Source organism: Tupaia chinensis, unplaced genomic scaffold (assembly GCF_000334495.1).
Source record: "Tupaia chinensis unplaced genomic scaffold, TupChi_1.0 Scaffold138390_1, whole genome shotgun sequence".
NCBI lineage: Eukaryota > Metazoa > Chordata > Mammalia > Scandentia > Tupaiidae > Tupaia > Tupaia belangeri.
The window spans coordinates 2,407,434-2,430,093 of record NW_006198287.1 but is presented as its reverse complement, the minus strand read 5'-3'; the positions used below and the strand labels follow the sequence as shown (position 1 = coordinate 2,430,093).

The following is a 22,660-nucleotide window of genomic DNA, read 5'->3' as shown; positions in this document are numbered from 1 at the left end:
TAAATGGCAGCAACACAACTTACATAAGGTTTTCCTGACTCCTAGATATAGAAGATTTAATGTATGCCTGGCCCAAATTTAGGGTAGCTTCAATTTCATCAGGCAAATAAGAGCTCCCCAAAGCACATGCACAAATCCCCCTAACACCACCAGCATGAGTCTGGAGGGCCCATAATTACTGTGGCTCCCAATGAGGACCTGCTACATGTTAGGTACATATACGGTATATGCAAAAAATTTATGATCAAAATTTTTATCTTGAGAGACTGACAATCAATGATGCCTGACAGTTTTCAGTGTTTCAAGCTCAGACCACTCTGTAGTGCACTATTTAATCCCTATGCATAGGGTGCCAGAACCTATGTGGCCTACCACAATTTTAATCCCATCCCATAAGTTTGGTAAACATGCCAAACACATGTATTACATGTCCAATATTCTCATGGGAAAGAGGAATGGAGGAAAAAAGGATTGTGGCAGCATGGCCATCCCCTCTATGGGAAGAGGTGATCTCTCACTTTTCCCTCTCTGTCTCTCTTTGGTAAGCATACACACCCTATAGAAAAAACTAAAATAAAGAAGAAGGAACAGGTGGTGGAGGAGGAGGAGAACTAAAAGAAAGTAAAATAGTGAGCCAGATGTATAGCCTAGTGGATAAGGGAGCCAAATCTCACATGACTGATGGCAATTTGAACTTCAGCCCCACTAAGGCAGGCCATCTTGAGGTCCAGTAGGACTGTAACCACTCTAAAATTAAGAAAGGCCTCTGGAGGCCAGCAAATGGCATAATGGTTATGTCACTGGACTCCCACATGGCCAATCACAGTTCAAGTCCTGGACCCCATGACTTGAGAATCATACCGGGCATGTGTGTGTGCCCAAAATCTCAATATGAGACTAGAGGAGAAGAGACTGCAGCCTGGCCATCCCTCATGGAGGATCATTTCTCACTTTTTGTCTCTCTGTCTCTCTCTCTATCTTTCAGGCTAGAGTATGCACCCTGTAGCAAAAGTCTCTCTTAAACAAAAAGAAAAAAAAGAAAAAGAAGAAAAGAAACAAAAAAGGAAGGAAGAAAGTCCTCTGATGAGAACAATCTGACCAAGTGCTGAGTCATGGGGAGTTCTGTCTGAGGAATTGTCAAATGAGAAACCAAGAATGGGTTTTGAAGAAAAATAAGAATCAGAGTAATTGCTCAAAGGAAAGTGATTGACTTTGATTGATTGTAGTGAGAAATTATTTGGGTGTGTTCATATCTATAAATACTGATCGCATGCTGAGCTTTTTAAGGCAGTTCAGTGGTGCTTACTGACCGTCTCCCTGTAACCTAGCTGCAGAATTAAGCTCCTTTCTTCTCCAGACCCTGCCTCTTGTTTCACTGACTATGAGTACAAGCAGCCAGACTTAGTTGGCCAAAAACATGAGCAGCTAGAAAAGCAGGTGGGAAGCATGTATGTGTCCAAAATCCAGGCAGAATGAGGGAACGGAGAAGGAATTGCAGCATGACTACCCCATTAGAGGGCACTTTCTCCCCCTCTTTCTGTCTCTCTGTCTCCTCCAGCAAGTGCAAGAGCCCTCTGGAAAAAAAATATTTTTAAGTTTTGCCATAAGATGTGTATACTCTTCAGAAAGAGAGAAAAAGAGGGACAGTGAGAAATCACCCACTAAAGGGAGTGGCCATGCTGCTTCTCTTCTAGTCCCCGTAAGATGTGGGGCACATGCACCTGTTCTGATGTCCAAGCCTCCGGGTCCAGGACTTAAAGAGCGCAGTTGACCATGTAGGATCCATAACCTTCGTACCACCTGCTGGCCCCTCTGGCAATTTTTTTAAAATTAAAGTCTGTGGAAAATGTTATTAAAGTATAAGTTTATTTTGGTATAAAGGTATTTTTAAAATCAGTGCAGTTTTTCATAATACATATTTTCCATAAACTTTTTGAAGACCCCTCATACTTGTCAGTGGTAGTAAATATATTAAATAATCAATATATTGCAATAAAATATAACCAATACTGCATACAAAAACATGGAACCAGCAGGTGGTGGTGTGGTTAAGACTGGCTATGTGGTTATGTGGTTGGACTCCCACATAGCCAACCATGGTTCAAGTCCTGGACTTGGCAGCTTACGTTCTCACTTTCTCTCTCTCTTTCTCTCATCTCTAGCTGGTCAAATTAGAAAAAAATAATAAATAAACTCAAACAATTCTTTAAAGAAATAAAAAAACATGGATACATCGTAAATGAATACAGTAAAGAATGCAGAAAGTGGGCCAGCCAGTAGAGTTAAGGTGGCTGGATCCCATGGCCAACAACAGAGTTCAAATCCCAGACATGGTAGCTTGAAGAACATGCTGAGCAAATGTGCATGTGTGCCTAAAATCCTGAAAGAAGAATGGGGGCGAAGGGATTGTGGTGTGGTCATCTGCGCATGGGCGGGGGGGAGGTTCTCACTTTTCTCACTCTTCCTCTCTCTACCTCTCTCCAGGAAGCATGCATCCTTATAGCAAAACTAGAAAGAAAAAGAATGTAGAAAGCGAGCCGCAAATATTTGTGCTGCCATTTTTATGTAGGTCAATAAAGGGCAAATTAAACCACATTGTTCAGTGATGCGGATTTCGAAGCAAGAAGCAAGTGACACAACATCATGATGACTTTCCAAGTCAGAGAAGTGGGTCCTCCATCGGTTGGGAGTCAGCTGTGATTCCTGCGGGTCACACCAAGACCTACTGGTGCTAGAAATATTCTGTTGTCTTGATCTGGGTGGTGTTTACACAGTGTTTGCTTTCTGTGAAGTCACCAATAAAGCTATGATTTCTTAATTTTTTATGTGCAAAACTGAACCTTTTATCAAGAATTTATTTTTAGAGTTTTAAGGCAAAAGCTACAGGAAAGAATTAACTTGTGCATGGAGAAAAATGAACAGGAAGTGACTTGTACACAAGCACTATCTGACCCATGAATAAGGAAGTTGAAAAGAGAAGTGAGGGGGCTTCTTCTTCAATATGTAGTCCATTAGGGTGAGTAGGTTTAGATTGCATGCTTTCTTCTGGAAGAGCACAAGAATTCTTTTTTTTTTTTCAAATTTTGTTCATTTATTTATTATCTGATACAAATTTTGGTTGTTTCTAACTTTCTGACATTTTAAATAATGGTACCGTGACTATTCATGTGTACATTTTTGTATGGGCATAAGTTTTTGATTCTCTTGAATATAAACACAGGAGTAGAACTTGAGGGTCTTATATTAACCATCTGACATGTTGAGGAGATACCAAAGTGGTTTTTTTTAATTTTTTTTTTATTATCATCATAATCTTCTTTATATTACATTGGATTACATATAACTTTTCAGTGTATTACATTGTTTTTTCAAAAGGGAATGCCATGCATGTCAGTCAGTACAGAGACATTAATCTCCCCACTTTAACATTCCATATCTTTTCTGTTTTCCCCAATCATTATTTTTATTATTCTAATTATTTTTATAAAACAGTCAATTGCTATTTCTCATTTTGCTTGTAAAAATACTTTGCCCATCATGAAATACTTCTCAGACCAATCCAGTTGAGAATACTATACATGTCATCATCAACAGTTAATAACCCCTATCTGTTTCTCACTAACGTCCTGTCTCTCTATTGTTCACTTGCTATCTTTCTCTATCCTCTTCTCTTCACTTACCCCATTCCACACTGTCCTATTCTCATTAAGTACCTTCACTGTGTTTATGTCCTCCGAATTTTTGCTCTCTATTATAGAGTGCGGATAGTCGGTATATATTGAGTGGATACATACAATATCTTTCTTTCATAGCCTGGCTTACTTCACTCAGCAATAGATCCTCCATATCTGACCATTTTCTATCAAATTCCAGGGTCTTGTTATTTTTTATGGCTGAGTAGTATTCCATAGAGTATATATACCACACTTTTCCAATCCATTCATCAGTTTGTGGACATTTAGGTTGGTTCCATGTCTTGGCAATTGTGAATAATGCTGCAATAAACATGGATGTGCAAGCACTTTTCTGACTGAGCGTTCTCCTGTCTTTTGGGTAAATACCCAGAAGTGGGATTGCTGGATCAAATGGTAGTTCTATTTGTAGATCTTTGAGGAACCTCCATATTGTTCTCCACAGTGGTTGAACTAGTTTACATTCCCACCAACAGTGTAGGAGGGTTCCCTTTTCACCACATCCCCGCCAACACTTATCACTTTTTATATTCTTAATCTTTTCCATTCTGACAGGGGTTAGGTGATATCTCATTGTGGTTTTTATCTGCATTTCCCTTATGATGAGGGATGTCGAGCATTTCCTCATATGCTTTTTGGCTGTTCGTATGTCTTCCTTAGAGAGACTTTTGTTCAGCTCACTTTCCCATCTTTTAATCGGGTTAATCATTTTTTTTCGCATAAGGCACTTGAGTTCCCTATGTATTCTGGTTATCAGTCCCTTGTCTGAGGCATATTTAACAAAAATATTTTCCCATTCTGAGGGTTGTCGGTTCACACTTGTTACTGTGTCCTTTGCTGAGAGCACAAGAATTCTAGGAAAATGAAAGTACAGGAAGAAAACAGCAACCTGAAAGGGCAGAAATGAAGCAGATTTCATTTCCTAGGCAACTTTTCCCACCAAGGCTTCAGGCAGGTGTTGGGAACACTCTGCACGCCAGGAGAGGCACTGCCAAAGGCAAGGTCAGGCTTATTGGCAAGGGCCTGCATGGGTGTGGAAAAAAGGCCCATCCTGAGCACATGCTGAGCTCCAAGCATTTGAAATCTGCTTTCTCGAACTGCGATAAGGAGGGGGCTCAGATGCATTTAGAAAATGTTAGGGTCGGATGTCTCATATTCCTTAATACACAGCTAGACCACTTAACACAGAGGACAGAATTCTGAACCAAGGATCGGGGAACCTGAGTACTTAACCTAGCCCAGCCTGCAGAATGCTTCCTTTCTTTGTGCAAGCCCACTCAGCTCTTCCAGCATTGATTTCTCCCTCTCTGGAGAATGAGATAGCCCCACTGAGCTTGGGCCGTGTCTGTGTAGCCAGTCAGAATCAGAGTTGATCTCTATGGGCAGGGACCACATGTTCAATGCAGGGTCTCCTGGGAGTTTTCTATGGGGTCAAGCAAGGGAATCCTCAGTCCAAACCAGCACTGAGCACTGCCCTACACCCATCCCACTAACCTGTTCTCTCACCATCACTCCAATTCTAATCTCCAGCTGAGTGGTCTCAGCTCTACAAATGTTGTTGGGACCCAAAATGAACTTCTCTCAGCAATACTTTGCCTTCACTAAGAAGGCATTTGAAAAGGTCTACCAAGGATTAAGGAACACAGCTACAATGGTAGAATGTAATGATAACAAAGCATCCCTAATGCATACCAGCACGAGTGCAAAGCGTGTCATAAGCTTTATCTCATTTCATCCTTAAAAATCCCCCTTACGATGTACTTTTTCAGAAGAGCCGGAGGGTCAGAGATGCTAAATAAGGCATCAGGGCTGTGTGTCTGCAAAGCGTAACCAATACAGCTATGCTCTGCTGCCACATTACAAACTCAGAACCCTACGGTCAGGGGCCACTTGGGTACAAGACTGCCTTGAGGGGCACAATAAAATCGAAGTTAGCATCCTCTCCACTTGTAGTCAACCATGAGTACCCTCAAGGGGGACATGCCTAATGACCTTAGAGCTGCATCTATGTAGCTCCAGGGAAGTGTTGTCCAGCTCCACTTCTGACACTGAGCATCCAACCTTGAATACAACACTGAACTGGCTCTTTTTATGAGAGACCACAGGTTAACTTTAAAAAGCCAACCTCTACCCCAGAACCTTCCAAGTTCCCAAATCCTAGCCAACATGTTACACCAGCCATCTGGAAAACAAAGCCCATCAGTGAACTTTTCTGGGAACATTCTTGCAGTATCTTCCTCCAACCAGGTAAATAAATTGGCCTCCAGAAGACAGAGCTGTCCATTCTTCACTATTTATGAGCACTCACCTACTCTGGGTTGTGCCAGCATTTCATACTTTGAGACGCTTTGTTTCCTGGAGCACTGTATGAAGTTCTTGCTTACATCCTTTCCAGTCTTAAGTTAAGCCTGTGTTTTAAAAACATTGCTTCTCGGGACTAGCAGATGGCATAATGGCTATGTTGCTGGACTCCCACATGACCAACTGTGGTTCAAGTCCTAGACCCGGCAGCTTAAAACTCATGCTCGGCACATGTGCATGCACGCCAAAAATCTCAAGAGAAGAATGGAGGAGAAGGGACTGCACCATGGTCATCCCCCTTGGGGGATGATTTCTTGCTTTCTATCTCTCTATTTCTCTGTCTCTTTGGTGAGTACACACACCCTATAGCAAAAGTCTCTCAAAGGAAAATTTGGTCTCAGGAGGAAAGTTCCTTTGCCCTGCCATGCTTATATCAATGTACATTCGAAGTGAGAAGGAAAGTGTTTGGGCATGGGTGCAAGAATCCTGTCTTTGGTCCTGTTCTTCAGATAGAAATATTTCAGCCTTAACTGAGTGACTTTATCCCCTGTGATTCACAGAACAAGAGGCAGCTCTGCATGCCCCAGGGACTCTTCTTCCTCTAACCCTGCAGAAGCTTTTGATCTTCTGTGTCTGCCCTTGCAGGAAGAGTGAAGTCAGTCTACAGCCCCACCCATCCAAGTGCATCCAACCCATCTATAAAGGAGCGTCCCAGACAGCCACCCCTGGAATTTCCAACTCTTGGCCCTCCTTAGCCATGAGCCTCTACTTTTCTGGATTACTCTTCTTCCTGGTGACCACATTGCCTTCAGGTAAGATAGTGGGTGTAGGTTTGAGTATGAAAATGAAAGTCTCCAAAAACCTGGGGTCCTTGAAAAGTCCTATGGGGATAAACCCAACAGAAAAGACACCAATATCAGATGGACCAGCAAGCGAGGAATGGAATGTGGGTGAATGGTCTTCCGTGGTCTTCAGACTCTGCCCTCCTCATCTGTTGCTAATCCTAAAGGTTTCCCAAAACTTGAGAAAAGGGGGCCATTTTCATGCCACACTAATTGTACCATCCAAATAAATCTGCCATCCAAACTTCTATTTCTCCTCAAATTCCTATGGTTAGCCTTTGACTCAGCAGCCTGGCTGAGATGTGATAGGTTAGAGGATGGGGTCTGTAAGGTAAGTCACAGAATAAAAAGCCATCCACTGGGGAGAGAAGACAGGCCTGGGAGTTCTCCCAGCCTCTTGAAGATTGATTTTCCTTTCCTGTATGTGTGTATTTTTTTTTTCCTTCAGGGAATGGTATGTTTGGGAATGATGGAGTAGACATTCGAACTTGCGTTGCCCTCGAGGGCAAGTGTTTCTTCGGTTGCACACCGGGATGGACCTGGATTGCATTCTGTCACAACATATTGTCTTGTTGTAAAAAACAGACAGTAAATATACCCCCACAAGCCAAAGAGCCATGGGACCAATAAACCTCATGAGTCTGATTAAAAGGCTATGTGAATGGTCTGAACTCCCAATCTGTGTAAGGATCCATGAGAGCTGGTCAATGCAATATGCAACCAGACCCTGACCAATTTACTGACCAAATGCCAGACATATCTTTTAATGGGAACACTAAAGTGAAATGCATCTCCTCTTTTTTCTGTGCCCCCATCTTCAATCACTAATTCCTGTTTCAAATTCAAATTCACCTGATTAATACAAGCCCATAGACCTGAGAGTCTGATATATTATGACCATAAAAACAATAGCTTATTGGGGCCAGCGGGTGGCACGATAGTTGAAGCACCGGACTCTCACATGGTCTACCACAGTTTGAGACCCGGACCCAGCAGTTTGAAACCCCCACAGGGCACATATACATGCATGCTCAATCCCAAGAAGAAAAGGGATTGTGGCATGGCCATTTCCCCTGGGTGATTGATTTCTCACTTACCCTGTCTCTGTGGAGAGCACATGCACTCTATAGCAAAAACCTCTCTAAATAATAATAATAGCTTACCATGTGCCATCACTCATTTAAGTCATTTACATTTATCAAGTCAATCCTCACAATAAAATCTGTGGTTTCCCACATTTGTCCAAGGACATACTAGTAAGAATTTGTTAGTACTAGATTTACACCTAGACAGTCTTGACCCATTGTCATTCCTGTTAAACTGGGCCACCTCGCAATTAAGAAGTATAAGAATGTAGCTGAACTGTGGTTCCAATAAGGAGTCAAGAATTCAACTGTGGGCCAACTTTGTGATTAAGGCAGCTGGATCTCACATGGCCAACTGTGTGGTCTGAGTCCCAGACCCAGTGAATAGAGGAACATACTTGGTGCATATGCACACATGCCCAAAATCCTACAAGGAAGGAGAGATGGAGGAGAAGGAATTGAGGTGTGGCTATTCCCCACAAGGGGTGCTTTCTCTTCTCCCTTTTTCTCTGTCTCTCTGGCAAGTACACGCACTCTCTAGTTGAAGAAGAGGAAGAAGAAGAATCTAGCTAGGGAGCTGGCCCACTGCTTTGGTGGTTAAGGGAGCAGGATCCCAAATGGTCAACCACAAGGTTCAAATCCCAGACCCAGTGGCTTTTAAAACACACTAGGCGCACATTGCATACATGCCCCAAATCCCAACAGGATGGAAAAATAAAAAGGCGATTACAGCATGACCATGCCCCATTGTGGGTGCCTTCTCCCCTTCCTGCTGTCTTTCTGTCTCTCTTCAATAAGTGCATGTGCCCTCTGACCAAAATAAAACAGAAAAAGAATCCAGCTGGGCCCCCTGGAACAGCAAGACCTTCAAAACTCTTCTTATGGCTTAAAGTTATAATGTTCCTAGTTACCAAGTCACGTTTGTGGCTCTATAGTCAGGGGCATTAAGGAATCAAGATCGGTGTCACCCCAAGATCTCACATGCCAAGCACTACTGCTCTCACCACCATAGGGCCCCCAAATCCAGCTGCCTGCTGGTCAGCATTATTCCATCCACTAGGGTATCCCTGCCCTGGGGCAGAAGCCACAGATCTTCATCAAGACCTTGTCTTTCTGCACTAAGAAGAGAGAATGGAAGCTGAGCCTCGGGATCTCCTTTCTCCAGGGATGAGCCTGGAGGGAACACCTGAAAATCTGCACTTAAATGCTAAGCAGGGATGCCCTGCCTGCTCAGGGTCCTCTCCAAAGTCTACTCTCCCAAATTTCAGAAAAAAGGCAAAACCAGAGATCACCATGAGTCCACAAGGCCAGCCTGCTAGGGCCCTATGCTTTAGCTAGGCCTTTTGGTTATGTATAGAGTGATTCCATGATGCCAGGCTAGTGATCTGTGCTCAGTTAAACCCATCTCTTGGGGCAGCGAATGGCATCACGGTTATGTCACTGGACTCCCACATGGGTGACTACGGTTCGAGTCCTGGACCCAGTGGCTTGAAACTCACGCTGGACGTGTGTGCATGCATGCCCAACATCCCAGGAGGAGAATGAAGGAAATGGGATTGTGGCACCCCGGGAGGAAGAGCAGTGTGATTTCTCACTTTCCCTTTCACTGTCTTTGTCTCTAGTGAGCACACACACCCTAAGTCAAAAACCTCTACAAAAAATAAAATAAACTCATCTCTTATTCAAAAAGAGCTAACAGTGGTGTGAAAACTCATAAAATAGTATAAATGCGATAAAATTAAAAAGGAAACTAGGTGAAGGGGAAAGCAAATATTCTTCCACCAGGTTTCAAGAGTGTCCACAACTCCAAAAAGGCTAAAAATTCCAACACTTATTTTTCTTTTCTTTTTTTTTCCCCTACCATGACCACACCTTCTGGAGGGAGGTGGTGCTCTAACATAGACAATGGGGGCAAAAAGCAGGCATACAAAGTTCTTCAGCGTTCAGAGAGGACTGGAACATTTAAAATTATTTTTGCTGAAAACCCACACATATAGGACCAGTAACAAATGGCGTAATGGTTATGTTGCTGGACTCCCAAGTAGTCAAGTGAGGTTCAAATCCCGGACCCGGTGGCTTGAAACTCACAGTGTGCATGCCCAAGATCCCAGGAGAGGAATGGAGGAGAAGGGATTGTGGCATGGCCATCACCCCTGGGGGATGACTTCTCGTTTTCTGTCTCTCTGTCTCTCTCTGGCAAGCACACACATGCTATAACAAAAATCTCTCCCCCTTGACCCCCCCAAAAAAGAAAATTCACACATAAAACAAATAAGAGTGCTAAACTGTCACAAGTAAACGCCATGGCATACATCCTGAGGCTTTGCTGGGTGTAGCCTTACAGATAGTCGCCAGCCCTTCAGAAGAAGCCAAGATGTCAGTCATCGCTCTCTATATCCCAGAGCAACCTTGGGAGGGTCCAGAGTTTAGGCTTAGCAAATCAGATGTCTTTCCTCCAGAATGTGACTTGAGTGAATGACATCACCATAGCAGTGAAAATGGGGTCTCCCTTTGTCTTAGACCAACAAGCTTTCGGGACCACAGCCCTGCAGCATGGCCCTTCAGAGCTCCCCAGATATTTGGCCATATTCTAAGCCTGTCGTGTGATGCCCAGATACCGTTCCAGTACATTATCTTTATGTTTAAAATATCCAGCAGTTGGCGTAATGGCTATGTCACTGGATTCCCATGTAGTCAACCGCGGTTTGAGTCCCAGACCCAGTGGCTTAAACTCACACCAGGCATGTGTACGTGCATGCCCAAGATCCCGAGAGGAGAAGGGATGGTGGTGTGGCCACCTCCCGCCCCCCCAGGAGGTGACTTCTCACTTTCCCTCTTACTGTCTCTGTGTCTTTCTCGGCAAGTGTACACACCCTATGGGGAAAAAAAAATAAAACTACTTTTAAAAAGGAATTTAACTTCTATCAGTAATAAGCCTAGTCTCTTCAATTTTTCCAGAGGGTGCCTGAGCTTGCCAAAGAGAGACACAGAGACAGAAAGAGAATAGGAACATGAGAAAGCATCCCCCAACGGGAATGATCACACTGCAATCCCCTCTCCCCCATTTCTCTCTCCTTTCAGGATTCTGGGCGTGCACCCTCACATGCCCGGCATGTTTGCCAAGCCACCAGGTTCAGGACACAAACCATGCAGTTAGACATGTGGGATCCAGCCATCCTAAACACCATGTCATAGGCTGGCCCTGGTTGCCTAACATCTTTACAAGTACTTCTTTAAGTGTTTACATCATTCTTACAATTACATTTTTTTTTCCAAGAGGTTTTTTTCTATAGGACATGTGCACTCTTCAGAAAGACAGAGAGACAGAAAGCAAGAAATCACCCCCCAGGGGGGATGGCCATGCCACAATCCCTTCTCCTCCACTCTCCTCTCAGGATCTTGGGCACGCATGCACACGTGCCCGGCGAGAGTTTAAGCCACCGGGTCTGGGACTCGAACCACAATCAGCTACATGGAAGTCCAGCGACATAGCCATTACGCTAACTGCTGATCCCACAATTACATTCTTACATCACTCTTCAATTTTCACCATTGGGGCTTGGTGGCACCCACCCTATGGCAAAAGCCAATGGAGGCTGGAGGATTGCAGCACGGAAGCCATCTCTCACCATTGGGATGACTGTGTAGTGCCATCTCATTGTTATTTTATAACCCTTTTCCCTAATAAGCACGATATTGAGCACCTTATTGGTTTATTGACCATTCAGATGGCCTCAACTGTGAAGTGCCTGTTCAAGCTGATTTTTTACAGGGCTGTTGTCTTTTTAGTATTGATTGGAAGGCTTCTATGCATTTCAGTGTGCGAATACAGCTACAGCGATGGAATGTCTCTGTCTGCTTCCCTGTATTGGGCTCCCACAGCTCTGACAACAGTACTAAGCCACGGCCTCTAAGGTAATGACAGGCCCCAAACAAGAACCCGAGTCCCCTGCCTTTAAAATCACCACTTTTCTTCCTCCCGACACACAGTGATGTCTGCACATTCAGACTTGATTCAGAGAAGATGAGAAGGGAACTAGAAGAAAATTATGCCACAAAATGCAGCTAAGTTTTTTTTTCTTTTTTGTTTTCTTTCTTTTTTTTAGAGAGATATTTTTGCTATAAGGCATTTGCACTTGCTGGACAGACGGAGAGAGAGAAAGTGAGAAATCACCCCACAGGAGGATGGACATGCCACAGTCCGTTCTCTGCCATTCTACTCTCAGAATTTTGGGCATGCACAAACATGTACCCAGCATGAGTTTCAAGCCTCGGGGTCCAGGACTCAAACCACAATTGGCCATGTGGGAGTCCAACACCTTAACTACTATAACACCTGCTGGCTCCTGTTTTTCCTTTTAAAATAATGAAAAACTGGTCCAACTCCATAGTTTAGTGGTTAAGAGAGCTGGATTTCACATGGCTAAACTCATACTGGGTGCATGTGTGTGCGCATGCCCAAAATCCTGACAGGATGGAACAATGGAGGAGAAAGGATTACGGTCTGACAACGCCCTGTTGGCATGTGTTTTCTCTTTCTCTCTCTTTCTTTCTATCTCTGTCTCGCTCTCTGATGAGTGCACAATCTCTCTGGCAATAAATAAGTAAATAAACAAAAAGCAGCTAAGTTGTCGCCAAGCACAAAGTCATGAAGGAAGTAGCTTCCATCCTTATTATTTCTTAATTATTAAATAAATCAATAATCATGACCTGTCATAGAGACCAAATCTAAACATATTATGGGGCTGAAGGAAACCAATCCATACAAAAGCACCAAAGGCCAAACCTGCTTCCCTTTTCCCTTCCCCGGTTCTTTTGTGGGCAATGTATAAAGCATCCCTTATTATTATAACTCTTCCCTGACACCAGGTGGCAGACTTTGCCCATTTTACAATCTCCCAAGCCGCAAACTACCTAGGGTTCACCAGAAGCCTGGCAGGTGGAGAATCCGGTTAGTTGGTGAAGCCTCCCTGTTTTGCTTGACAATCAGTTACTCCTTTTCCTTTGAGGTCCTCGTGTCAGCACAATGCTGGGCCCAGAATCTGCATTCACAACAAGCATAGGAGATGTAGAATTTCACTTTACATATTTTTATTTCAATTTATTTTATACATTCAGTTTTATTTTTTTAAGATAAAATTCTAGAGATCTGTTGTGTAACAATGTATGTATACTTTTTTTAGAGAGAGATTTTTGCTACAGGGTTCATGCTCACCAGAGAGACAGAAAGCAAGAAATCACCCCTCAGGGAAGACGGCCACACTGCAATCCCTTCTCCATTCTCTTCTCAGGATCTTGGGCACGCACGCATGCACATGTGCCCGACGTGAGTTTTACGTCGCTGGGTCTGGGACTCAAACCACAGTCAACTACATGAGAGTCCATTACGATGTGACCATTACGCCATCTGCTGGTCCCAACAATGTATGTATACTTAATACTACTGAACTGTATGCTTAAAAGTGGCTAGGATCGTACACTTTTTTTAGGTTTATTTCTTCATTGCCAAAGGGCACACGCACTCACCAAAGAAAATCAGGGAGTGAGAGCTGGATGAAGCAGAACTAAGAGAACCCTCCTGCCACAGCTGATCTGATCCAAAGTAGCCTCAAGCATGAGCCAGTGAGGCAGTGGCCAGGAGGACCTGCCACCCTAGGCAACTCCTCACCTGAAAACACACACAGCAACCTGGATATGGATCTAGGGAGGCCCCTAGAAATCACATCTATGGATGAGAAAACTGAGGCCCAAAAAGGGGAGCAGTAAGCAGACTAGATCCCAGGTCTTCTTGACAGTTCAGCGCCCCATGTTCCATACTATTAATATGTGTATTTAGAGAAGGAAGTCCGAAGAAATGGTGGGCCTCTGGGGCCAGCAGGTGGGGTCAGAGTTAAAGCACTGGATTCCCAGATGGCTAACCTCAATTGAAGTCCTGGATCCAGTTGCTTGAAAATCATGCCAAGCACTGGTAAGTATGTGCCCAAAATCCCGAGAGGAGAATGGAGAAGGGATGGTGGTGTGGCCATCCCCTCTGGGAGGTAATTTCCCACTTTCCCTCTCTCCGTCTCTGTCTGTCTGTCTCTCTCCAGCATGCGCACATACCCTATGGCAAAAAACAAGAGAAGGAAAAAAAAAAAAAAAAGGTGGGCCATAGTTAAAAATCATTAAATCTTTTCAACCTTGCATGTTTTGGAAAATAGACACACGCCAATTTGTGTAGAACTGGAAAGAAAGCAGACCAAAATTGCTAGGATATCTCCCTAAAGAAGTATTTTTAAAATAGAATGATATTGATATGCTTGGTGAAGATTTTAGAAATGCCTATCTGAAAAGGAGTGAATTTTGTGAAAAGAAGTGTTAAAAAGATTTGCAAAGGGGGCCTGGCAGGTGGTTTAGTGGTTAAGACACTGACTGGATTTCCAAATGGCCGACTGCAATTCAAGTCCCAGACCCGGCAGCTTGAAACTCACTCTGGGTAGGTGTATGCATGCACCCAAAGATCCTTAGAAGAGAACAGAGTGCAGCATGGCCATCCTCCAGGGGGGTGTGGATTTCTTTCTTTCTGTGTTTGTGTGTGTGTGTGTGTGTGTGTGTGTGTGTGTGTGTGTGTGTCTGGAGAGCACACGTCCCCTATAGCAAAAATCTATTAAAAAAATAAAAAGGTAAAATTGAATTCTTTTGTACACTACCACTAGATGTCAGTGTAGCTCTTGTTTAACAGCTCAGTGATGTTAGGAATCCGTTATCTTTATGGATTTTCTAAACCATCACAGTATTTCATCATTTGTAATCAGATTAAAAATATCGATGACTTTTTTTAGATTTTTTTTTATTTTGCCATAGGGCACACGTATTCACAAGAGAGACAGAGAGAGAGGGGAACTGAGAAATCACCTCTCAAAAGCATGGCCACACCGCAATCCCTTCTCTTCTGTTCTCCTTGCAGGCTTTTAGGTTCACACGCACACGTGCCTGCCATGTTTTTCAGGCTGCTGAGTTCAGGACTCCAATCCCAAAGTTGGCTTTGTGGGATCCAGCATCCTTCCCACCATGCCACCAGCTGCCCCACTGATGACTATGCTTCAATAGCAAGAAAGAAAAGAAGAAAAGAAAAACACACCAGGCACATGTGCGTGTGTGCCCAAAATCCCCAGAGGAGGGAGAGATGGAGGAGAAAGGCTTGTGGCATAGCACACCCCACAGGGGGTGCTTTTTCATTTCTCTCTCTCTCTCTCTCTCTCTCTCTCTCTCTCTCTCCAGGAAGCTCACGTGCCCTTTGGCAAAATTATAAACAAAAAAATTTAGCCAGATAATTGTTCACTTTTTTTTTAAGTTTGTCAATATAAACAACAATCAGCTAAAAAAGAAGACAGAAATTGTTTTTCATAGCAAACAAAAATAAAATATGTAGAAGGAACTGTAATAAGGTGTGCACAAACATCTATATGAAAATAACTTGAAAACTTTGCTGAGGGACCCAAAAGAAGATTGAAATAAACGGAAAGATCAGCCATGTTCTTGGATAAGAAGAACCGATGTGATAACCATGTCGGTGCTCCACAGATTCACTTTTTTCTTTCTTTTTTTTTTTTCTATTTTTTGGTTTATTCCCAAATTAACTTTTAAGTTGAATGCCAGCACATTAAAAATGTCAAAAACTTTGGCAGCAGAGGAGCTAATTCTCAAGTTGGTATGACCAAATATTAAAGTAAGAATAAGTAAGAATATCATCAGAAACTCTGAAGAGGGGGTCGGCCCCATAGCCTGTGGTTACAGGAACTAGATCTCACACAGCTGACCAGGCCTCAAATCCTAACCCCTGAGGCTTAGAAAATACCAGGTGTGTGTGCATGCATACCTAAAATCCCTACAAGATGGGGAAATGGAGGAGAAGGGATTTGCAGTGTGACCATGCCCCACTGGGGTATGCTGTCTTCCCCCGCCCCATGCACCTCTAGCACTTAAAACAATGTTTTTTCAAAAATCTAAAATCCCTACAAGATGGGGAAATGGAGGAGAAGGGATTTGCAGTGTGACCATGCCCCACTGGGGTATGCTGTCTTCCCCCGCCCCATGCACCTCTGGCAATGTTTTTTCAACAATCAAAAATCACATATGAAGGCCCAGCACCTCTGCCATGTATCCCAGGGCCTTCGTGAATGCCCTGCAGTACCTGGTGAGCAGCTCAAGCTGGAGGCCATCATGGGGTGGGGGGTCTCAGGGGGCGCCAGAGCTCCAGCACTGAGCAGTACTGCATGTGAATGCCCGCGAGGATGCTCTGCGGGCTGGCGTTCCAGCTGGAAACACCGCTTCCAGGAGACCAGAATTTCTCTTCTACTCTGAAGATCCAGAGACGTTTGCTAAAGAATGCCCCTCAGCACAGATGAAGGATTACCTGCAGGTTCAAGGAAAGGCTTTCTCTTGCTCAGACCTTTCCCGTGGCCTGGTCCCATTGCCAAAACTCTGCAGAAACGGGTGAGGTTTACTCAAATAAGGAAACTGGGTGAGGGGCCCAGCAGATGGGGTAGTGGTTACGTCACTGGACTCCCACATGGCCTACCACAGTTCAAGTCCCAAACCTAGTAGTTTGAAAAATCACACCAGGCATGTGTGCGTACATGTCCACAATCCCAGGAGGAAAATGGAGAGAGTGGCCATCGCTTCTGGGAGGGGATTTCTCACTTTCCTTCTCCCTCTCTCTCTCTGGATCTCTCTCTCTCTGGATCTCTCTCTCTCTCTCTCTGTTTCTCTCTCTTCCTGATCTCTATACACACCCTATGGCAAAAATCTCTAAAAAAAAAAAAAAAATAGAGAGAGAGAGAGAGAAGAAAACTTGGTGAAGGTGCAGGGTTTTAAATCATAATGGCCTAGTTCTTTTGGTAAAGTGCTTTGTAATTAGGACAAATGAAAAACCTTCTAAAAAAAATATCTTTCATAAGTGAATTGCTGGCATTTCTATACCTGGAATATTATGTGTATTTTATTAACTGGATATTTTAGTAAGTAAAACGTTTTTGCTTATTAATGAATATTTGTAATTTTTTGTTCCTGACAGAGTTTTGTAACATAAAAAGATTTGTTTTTTCCCATGAATTTACAATTCCTGAATGGAGATAGGAAAATAAAAATTGGGGAGAGTAGACTCTACTAATCAAACAGTGCCACGGTATTTCAAATAAGAAGTGTTTTTGTTTGTTTTAGAAAAGATTTTGCCATAGGGTGCATATGCTCGCTAGAAAGACAGAGAGAGAGACAGAGAGACAGAGAGACAGAAAGTGAGAAATCACCCCCCCCCCATGGGGAATGGCCACACCACAATCCCCTCTTCTCCTTTCTCCTCTCGGCATCTTAGACATGCACGCACACGTGCCCAGCATGAGTTTAAGCCTATTAACTGGATATTTTAGTAAGTAAAACGTTTTTGCTTATTAATGAATATTTGTAATTTTTTGTTCCTGACAGAGTTTTGTAACATAAAAAGATTTGTTTTTTCCCATGAATTTACAATTCCTGAATGGAGATAGGAAAATAAAAATTGGGGAGAGTAGACTCTACTAATCAAACAGTGCCACGGTATTTCAAATAAGAAGTGTTTTTGTTTGTTTTAGAAAAGATTTTGCCATAGGGTGCATATGCTCGCTAGAAAGACAGAGAGAGAGACAGAGAGACAGAGAGACAGAAAGTGAGAAATCACCCCCCCCCCCATGGGGAATGGCCACACCACAATCCCCTCTTCTCCTTTCTCCTCTCGGCATCTTGGACATGCACGCACACGTGCCCAGCATGAGTTTAAGCCACCAGGTCCAGGACTTGAACCACGGTCGGCTACATGGGAGTTCAGCAACATAGCCATTATGCTAACTGCTGGTCCCAAGAAGTATTACTTTTAACACTAAACATGAGAGCTGTGTCTTGGCAAATTTGTTTCAGAAGATTCATGTTATGTTGTGTATTAGGTTGCCCATCCTGTATACAAGACAGATTCCATCTTCGTTTTCTTAAGCTCTTTACTTTGCAGTGGTGGTTGTACTTGAAAAAGAAATTCTACATTATTTCACATCTTCAAAATGTTTCAAGTGTGACCTACCAACCATTGCAAGTGGTTAAAAACAAAGCACTGGGAAAATATCACAACTTAAAAGAATTAATGTCACAAGTGTTTTACTTTGATGATGTGCCTTTGATTTAATTTGGGACACTTTTAGAAGGATATGTTGCGCTTGTAAGAACCTTCAAAGAGCTCGGAAATAAAATTGCTGCTTAATCTTTTTTTTTAATTACTTATGGGGCCAAAGTTAAGGAAGCTGGATCCCACATCACTGACCATGCTGTGAGTCCCAGCTCCTGAGGCTTGGAAAACACAAGGAATGTGTGTGCATGTGTGACAAAAATTCCAACAGGATGGAGAAGTGGAGGAGAGGAGATATGGGGCATGACCGTAACCCACTGAGGAGTGCTTTCTCTCTCTCTCTCTTTAGAGAGATTTTTGCTGTAGGACAGTTCACTCACAGAGAGACAAAGAAAGCGAGAAATCACCCTCCAGGGGGGATGGCTGTGCCACAATCCCTTCTCTTCCATTATTCTCTTGGGATTTAGGGCACACACAAACACACACACACACACACACACACACACACACACACACACGCATCCGGCATGAGTTTTAAGACACCAGACCCAGGACTCAAACTGCAGTGGACTATGTGGGAGTCCAGCAACATAACCATTATGCCATCTGCTGGTCCCCCCCCTCTCTCTTTCTCTGGTAGATGTGTGCATCCCCTAGCAACTAAAACGGAAAGAAAAAAAAAAAGAAGAAGAAAGAAGAGGAAAAAATTACATGTGAAGAATCTAACAGTTCTTCTTGTATTGACAAACATAAAGTTCAACTAGATTCTAAAAGCGAAAATAGAGTTTGATGAATCCATATGAAGTCCAAAATATGCACGAAGGTCTAACTCATAGAACTTATGTTTCAAAATGATGGTGAAGCTCTAACTGGAGAACAGTCTCCCTCAGCCAGCTTTGATGCTACTTAAGGAGTTCATCAGCTGCATCAGGACAAAAACAGCTGGGGCATGTCAGGACAGATCCAGAGCCACTCCCCGCAATGTGCCCTCCCACCCGTGAGCAGGCCACACTTTGGCAGGACACATCTGTGGGCATGGGAGCACCACTTCCTCCAGCAGCTTCACAGCCCTTGTCTGTCAGGGGCAGGGCAGCGTCTGCTCGGCACTCGGACATCCCCACTCCCCTCACTCTGGGCATTAACACAGCAGGGAGCGCTGGAGCCCAGTGCTCACTTCTCACTCCCTGGGTCTCCGCCCCACCCATAGGACTCTGAGGAGGCAGCTAATCACAGGAGGCTCCTGCTATCCCAGGCCCAGCCCAGGCCTGAGAGCTCCACTTACCCTGGCCCCTCATGGAAGGCCTGCACTCTCAGTCATGGGTGTGTGTGTTAAGAATTATTTAACTTTGTTTTTTTTGTTTTTTGTTTTTGGAGAGGTTTTTGCTATAAGGCGCATGTGCTCGCCAGAAAGACAGAGAGAGACAGAAAGCAAGAAATCACCCCCCAAGGGGGATGGCCATGCCACAATCCCTTCTCCTCCATTCTCTTGGGCATGCACATGCACCCGGCGTGAGTTTAAGCCACTGGGTCCAGAACTCGAACTGTAGTCAACTACATGGGAGTCCGGCGACATAGCCATTACGCCAACTGCTAGTCCCTAACTGATTATTTATTCATTTTAATTTGCTATAGGACACATGCGCTCACCAGAAAGAGACACAGAGAGAGAGTGAGAAAGCAAGCCACAGGGCCAGGACAATAACCACAGTCATCCATGTGGGAATCCAGTTCCCTAACCACCACACCAGCTGCTGGCCCCCCGGGTGTGGTTCTTGCTGTGTCTTTTGGCATTTATCTGCTTCTGATGCCTTCACTTAGCCAACTGTGGTTGGAATTCCAGCCTCGAAGGATAAAAAACACGCCAGGTGCATGTGTACCCCAAATGCTAACAAGGTAGAGAAGTCCTTGGGAGTGCTTTCTCCTTCTACCTTATCTCTGCCTCTCTTTGGTGAGGGGAGTGCACATGCCCTCTGGCAATTAAATAGTTATTTAATTAATCAATTAACTTAAAAATAAGAAATGCTTTTCTAAAGTCTGATATACAAGAAGATCTAAAGCAATGCTTAAATTTTAAAAGTGGGGCCAGCCTGTGGTATGGTGGTCATGGTGGCTAGATCTTACATAGCCAACCACATGGTCTAAGTCCTGCAGCTGGCAGCTTGGAAAATATACTGTGTGTGTGTGTGTGTGTGTGTGTGTGTGTGTGTGTGTGCTCAAAATATCTAAGTGGGGAAAAAATAGAGAAGGGATTATAGCATGATCTTGTTCCATGGGACAAGGGAGTGGGGTGCTCTCCTCTTTCTCTTTGTCTTTCTCTCTCTCTCACTTCGGCAAGTGCATGCACCCTATAGCAAAATTTTTTTTTCTAAATGAGCTATCAATACAAACCAACCAGAATGACTAGTATCAAAAAGACAATTTAGAGACCAGCAGGTAGTTAAAGCACTGGACACTCCCACATGGCCGACCACGGTTCAACTCCTAGACCTAGTGACTTGCTTTCTCTCTTTCTCTCTTTCTGTCTCTCTCTGGTCAAATTTTTAAAAATGAACAAATAAATAAAATTAATTCAAAAAAAGACAATTTAATACATATTTTTTAAAAAAACAGAGGAACTATTATCAAATGTGCACAACAGAATGTGAAGTTCAAAGTGGAAGATAAATATGTGTATATCCTTGATTTAATTGTTACGTGTCATATGCGTGCCTTTAAAAAGTAAACTGGAAGGACCAGCAGATGGCATAATGGTTATGTCGCTGGACTCCCATGTAGTCAACTGTGGTTCAAGTCCCAGCCCCAGCAGCTTAAAACACCCCAGGCATGTGTGCGTGCATGCCCAAAATCCCAAAAGGAGAATGGAGAAGAAGGGATTGAGGCATGGCCATCTCCCCTGGTGGGTGATTTCTTGCTTTCTGTCTCTCTGTCTCTCTGGTGAGCATACACGCCCTATAACAAAAATTAAAAAAAAAAAAATCCTAAACTAAACTGGGGCTTGTCCTGTAGTGCATTGGTTAAGGGAGTCTAACTTCACATAGCGCATTGCAATTCAAATCCCAGCCCCTGCAGCTTGAAAAATGTACTGGGCATGTGCGTGCATGTACCCAAAACCCCAACAGGATGGAGAGAAGGAAGAGAAGGGACTGCAACATGACCACACCCCATCAGAGTGTGGTTTTTTCTTCTTCTCTCTCTCTCTCTCTCCGGCAGGCACATGTGCCCTCTGGCAATAAAAACTGTAAAATAAAAGTAATAATAAGTAAAAATGAATCTGATATCCAAGCTTTACTGAGATCCAGATAGAAAACCTGCAAACCCAGGGCCCTCAAAAGCAGTGATGAATAACAGAAGTGCCCATAGAGCAATGCTGTCTCCAGGCTTGAGGGCCATTTATACTGTCTTCATTGCCTGTGGAATACTCCATCACCCGAGGTGAGGGCTCCGATCACACTGGACCGCTCAGAACAGCAGCCTGACCGCATTAGTAGGAGACCTACAGATCCCCAGCCCTGACGTTCCAGCCACGCTCTGGGTTTCTCTGCCTGATTTCCTAACAATGCACAGGCCTGCTCTCCAGCCCCGCCCCTGAGGCCCCTTGTCCCACCCGCCCTGACCCCCAGCAATGGGCACTTCCCAGACAAGACACAGGCTTCCCACCCTGTGGCGCCAGCCCGGGGGAAGCAGACAGTGGGGGCCCTGTGGCCCCTCTGCCTGCTCCCACCAGCCCTTCCCTTCCCTGGCACCAAAACAGATGACTTCATCTGCGGGACCAGCTCCTCTCAGCGGCCAGCCTCCCTGGCCCAGAGCAGGGAGGGAGCACCAAGGCAGGGGCCAGCCAGCTGGGCTCTGGTTACTTTGGCACAGACGAGGGCTCTGTGTAGCGTCAGCCGCAGCCCGCACAGCAGAGCAGCCAGGACCTTGCTCCAGGCGTCCCAGTCCTGCACCGGGCCATGCCTCCCAGCCTGACCCTGCTGTCCGCCCTGCACATGGGTACAGGGCTGATGCGGCACCGCTTGGCTAGGCGCGGAAAGGACCTTCCCTCTGTCCAGTAAATAAAGTTTGGTCTGGCCCTGAGCCCCCACTCCCCTGGCTGCAGTCCGTTTGTTTGGAGAGCAGGGTTTCCAGTCTTGAGTGCTATGTAGGTTCTTTTCATCTGCAGTCAGTCTTTTTTAAAATTTTTCTTTCTTTTTTTTTTTTTCTTTTCTAATCTGTCACAGATTTTTCTTTCTTTTTTTTTTTTCTTTTCTAATTTGTCACAGGACCAATGCATTCACCAAAGAGAGAGGCATAGACAGGAAAAACAAGAAGGCACCCTCATGGGGCATGGTCATGCCAGAATCCCTTCTCCTCCATCTTTCCCTCCTTTTAGGATTTTGGACTCACTCATGTGTGTGCACGCACACACACACACACACACACACACACACACACAAGCCTAGTATGTTTTTTAAGCTGCAGGTTCTGGGATTTGAAATGCAAGGTCAGCCATGTGGGATCCAGCCCCCTTAACTACCAGGCCATGGACTAGCCCACCATCAGTCATTTTTAACCCAGCTCAGGAATTAAAGTCTTGGTCACTATCAAGTTTGAGGTGCCCACTTTCCTGCTTCT

At 44.2% G+C, this 22,660-nt stretch overlaps 1 protein-coding gene and 1 long non-coding RNA gene across 3 annotated transcripts in view; one reads left to right on the top strand and one right to left on the bottom strand.

Annotated features, from left to right (window-relative positions):
* Nucleotides 1-22,660, bottom strand: part of LOC102489437 (uncharacterized) — a 154,567-nt gene that overhangs the window by 76,238 nt on the left and 55,669 nt on the right. The gene's annotated exons all lie outside the window — the stretch shown is intronic.
* DEFB136 (defensin beta 136) lies at nt 5,797-7,480 on the top strand. Of its 2 annotated transcripts, none has more exons than XM_027765445.1 (3): nt 5,797-5,939; nt 6,639-6,805; nt 7,284-7,480. In XM_027765445.1, the coding sequence occupies exons 2-3, from the start codon at nt 6,751-6,753 to the stop codon at nt 7,463-7,465; spliced, it is 237 nt and encodes a 78-aa protein (XP_027621246.1). In that variant the 5' UTR covers nt 5,797-5,939; nt 6,639-6,750; the 3' UTR covers nt 7,466-7,480. The 2 variants fall into 2 exon arrangements, with proteins under 2 accessions (XP_027621246.1, XP_006161301.1); XM_006161239.3 differs by having other exon boundaries at nt 6,554-6,805.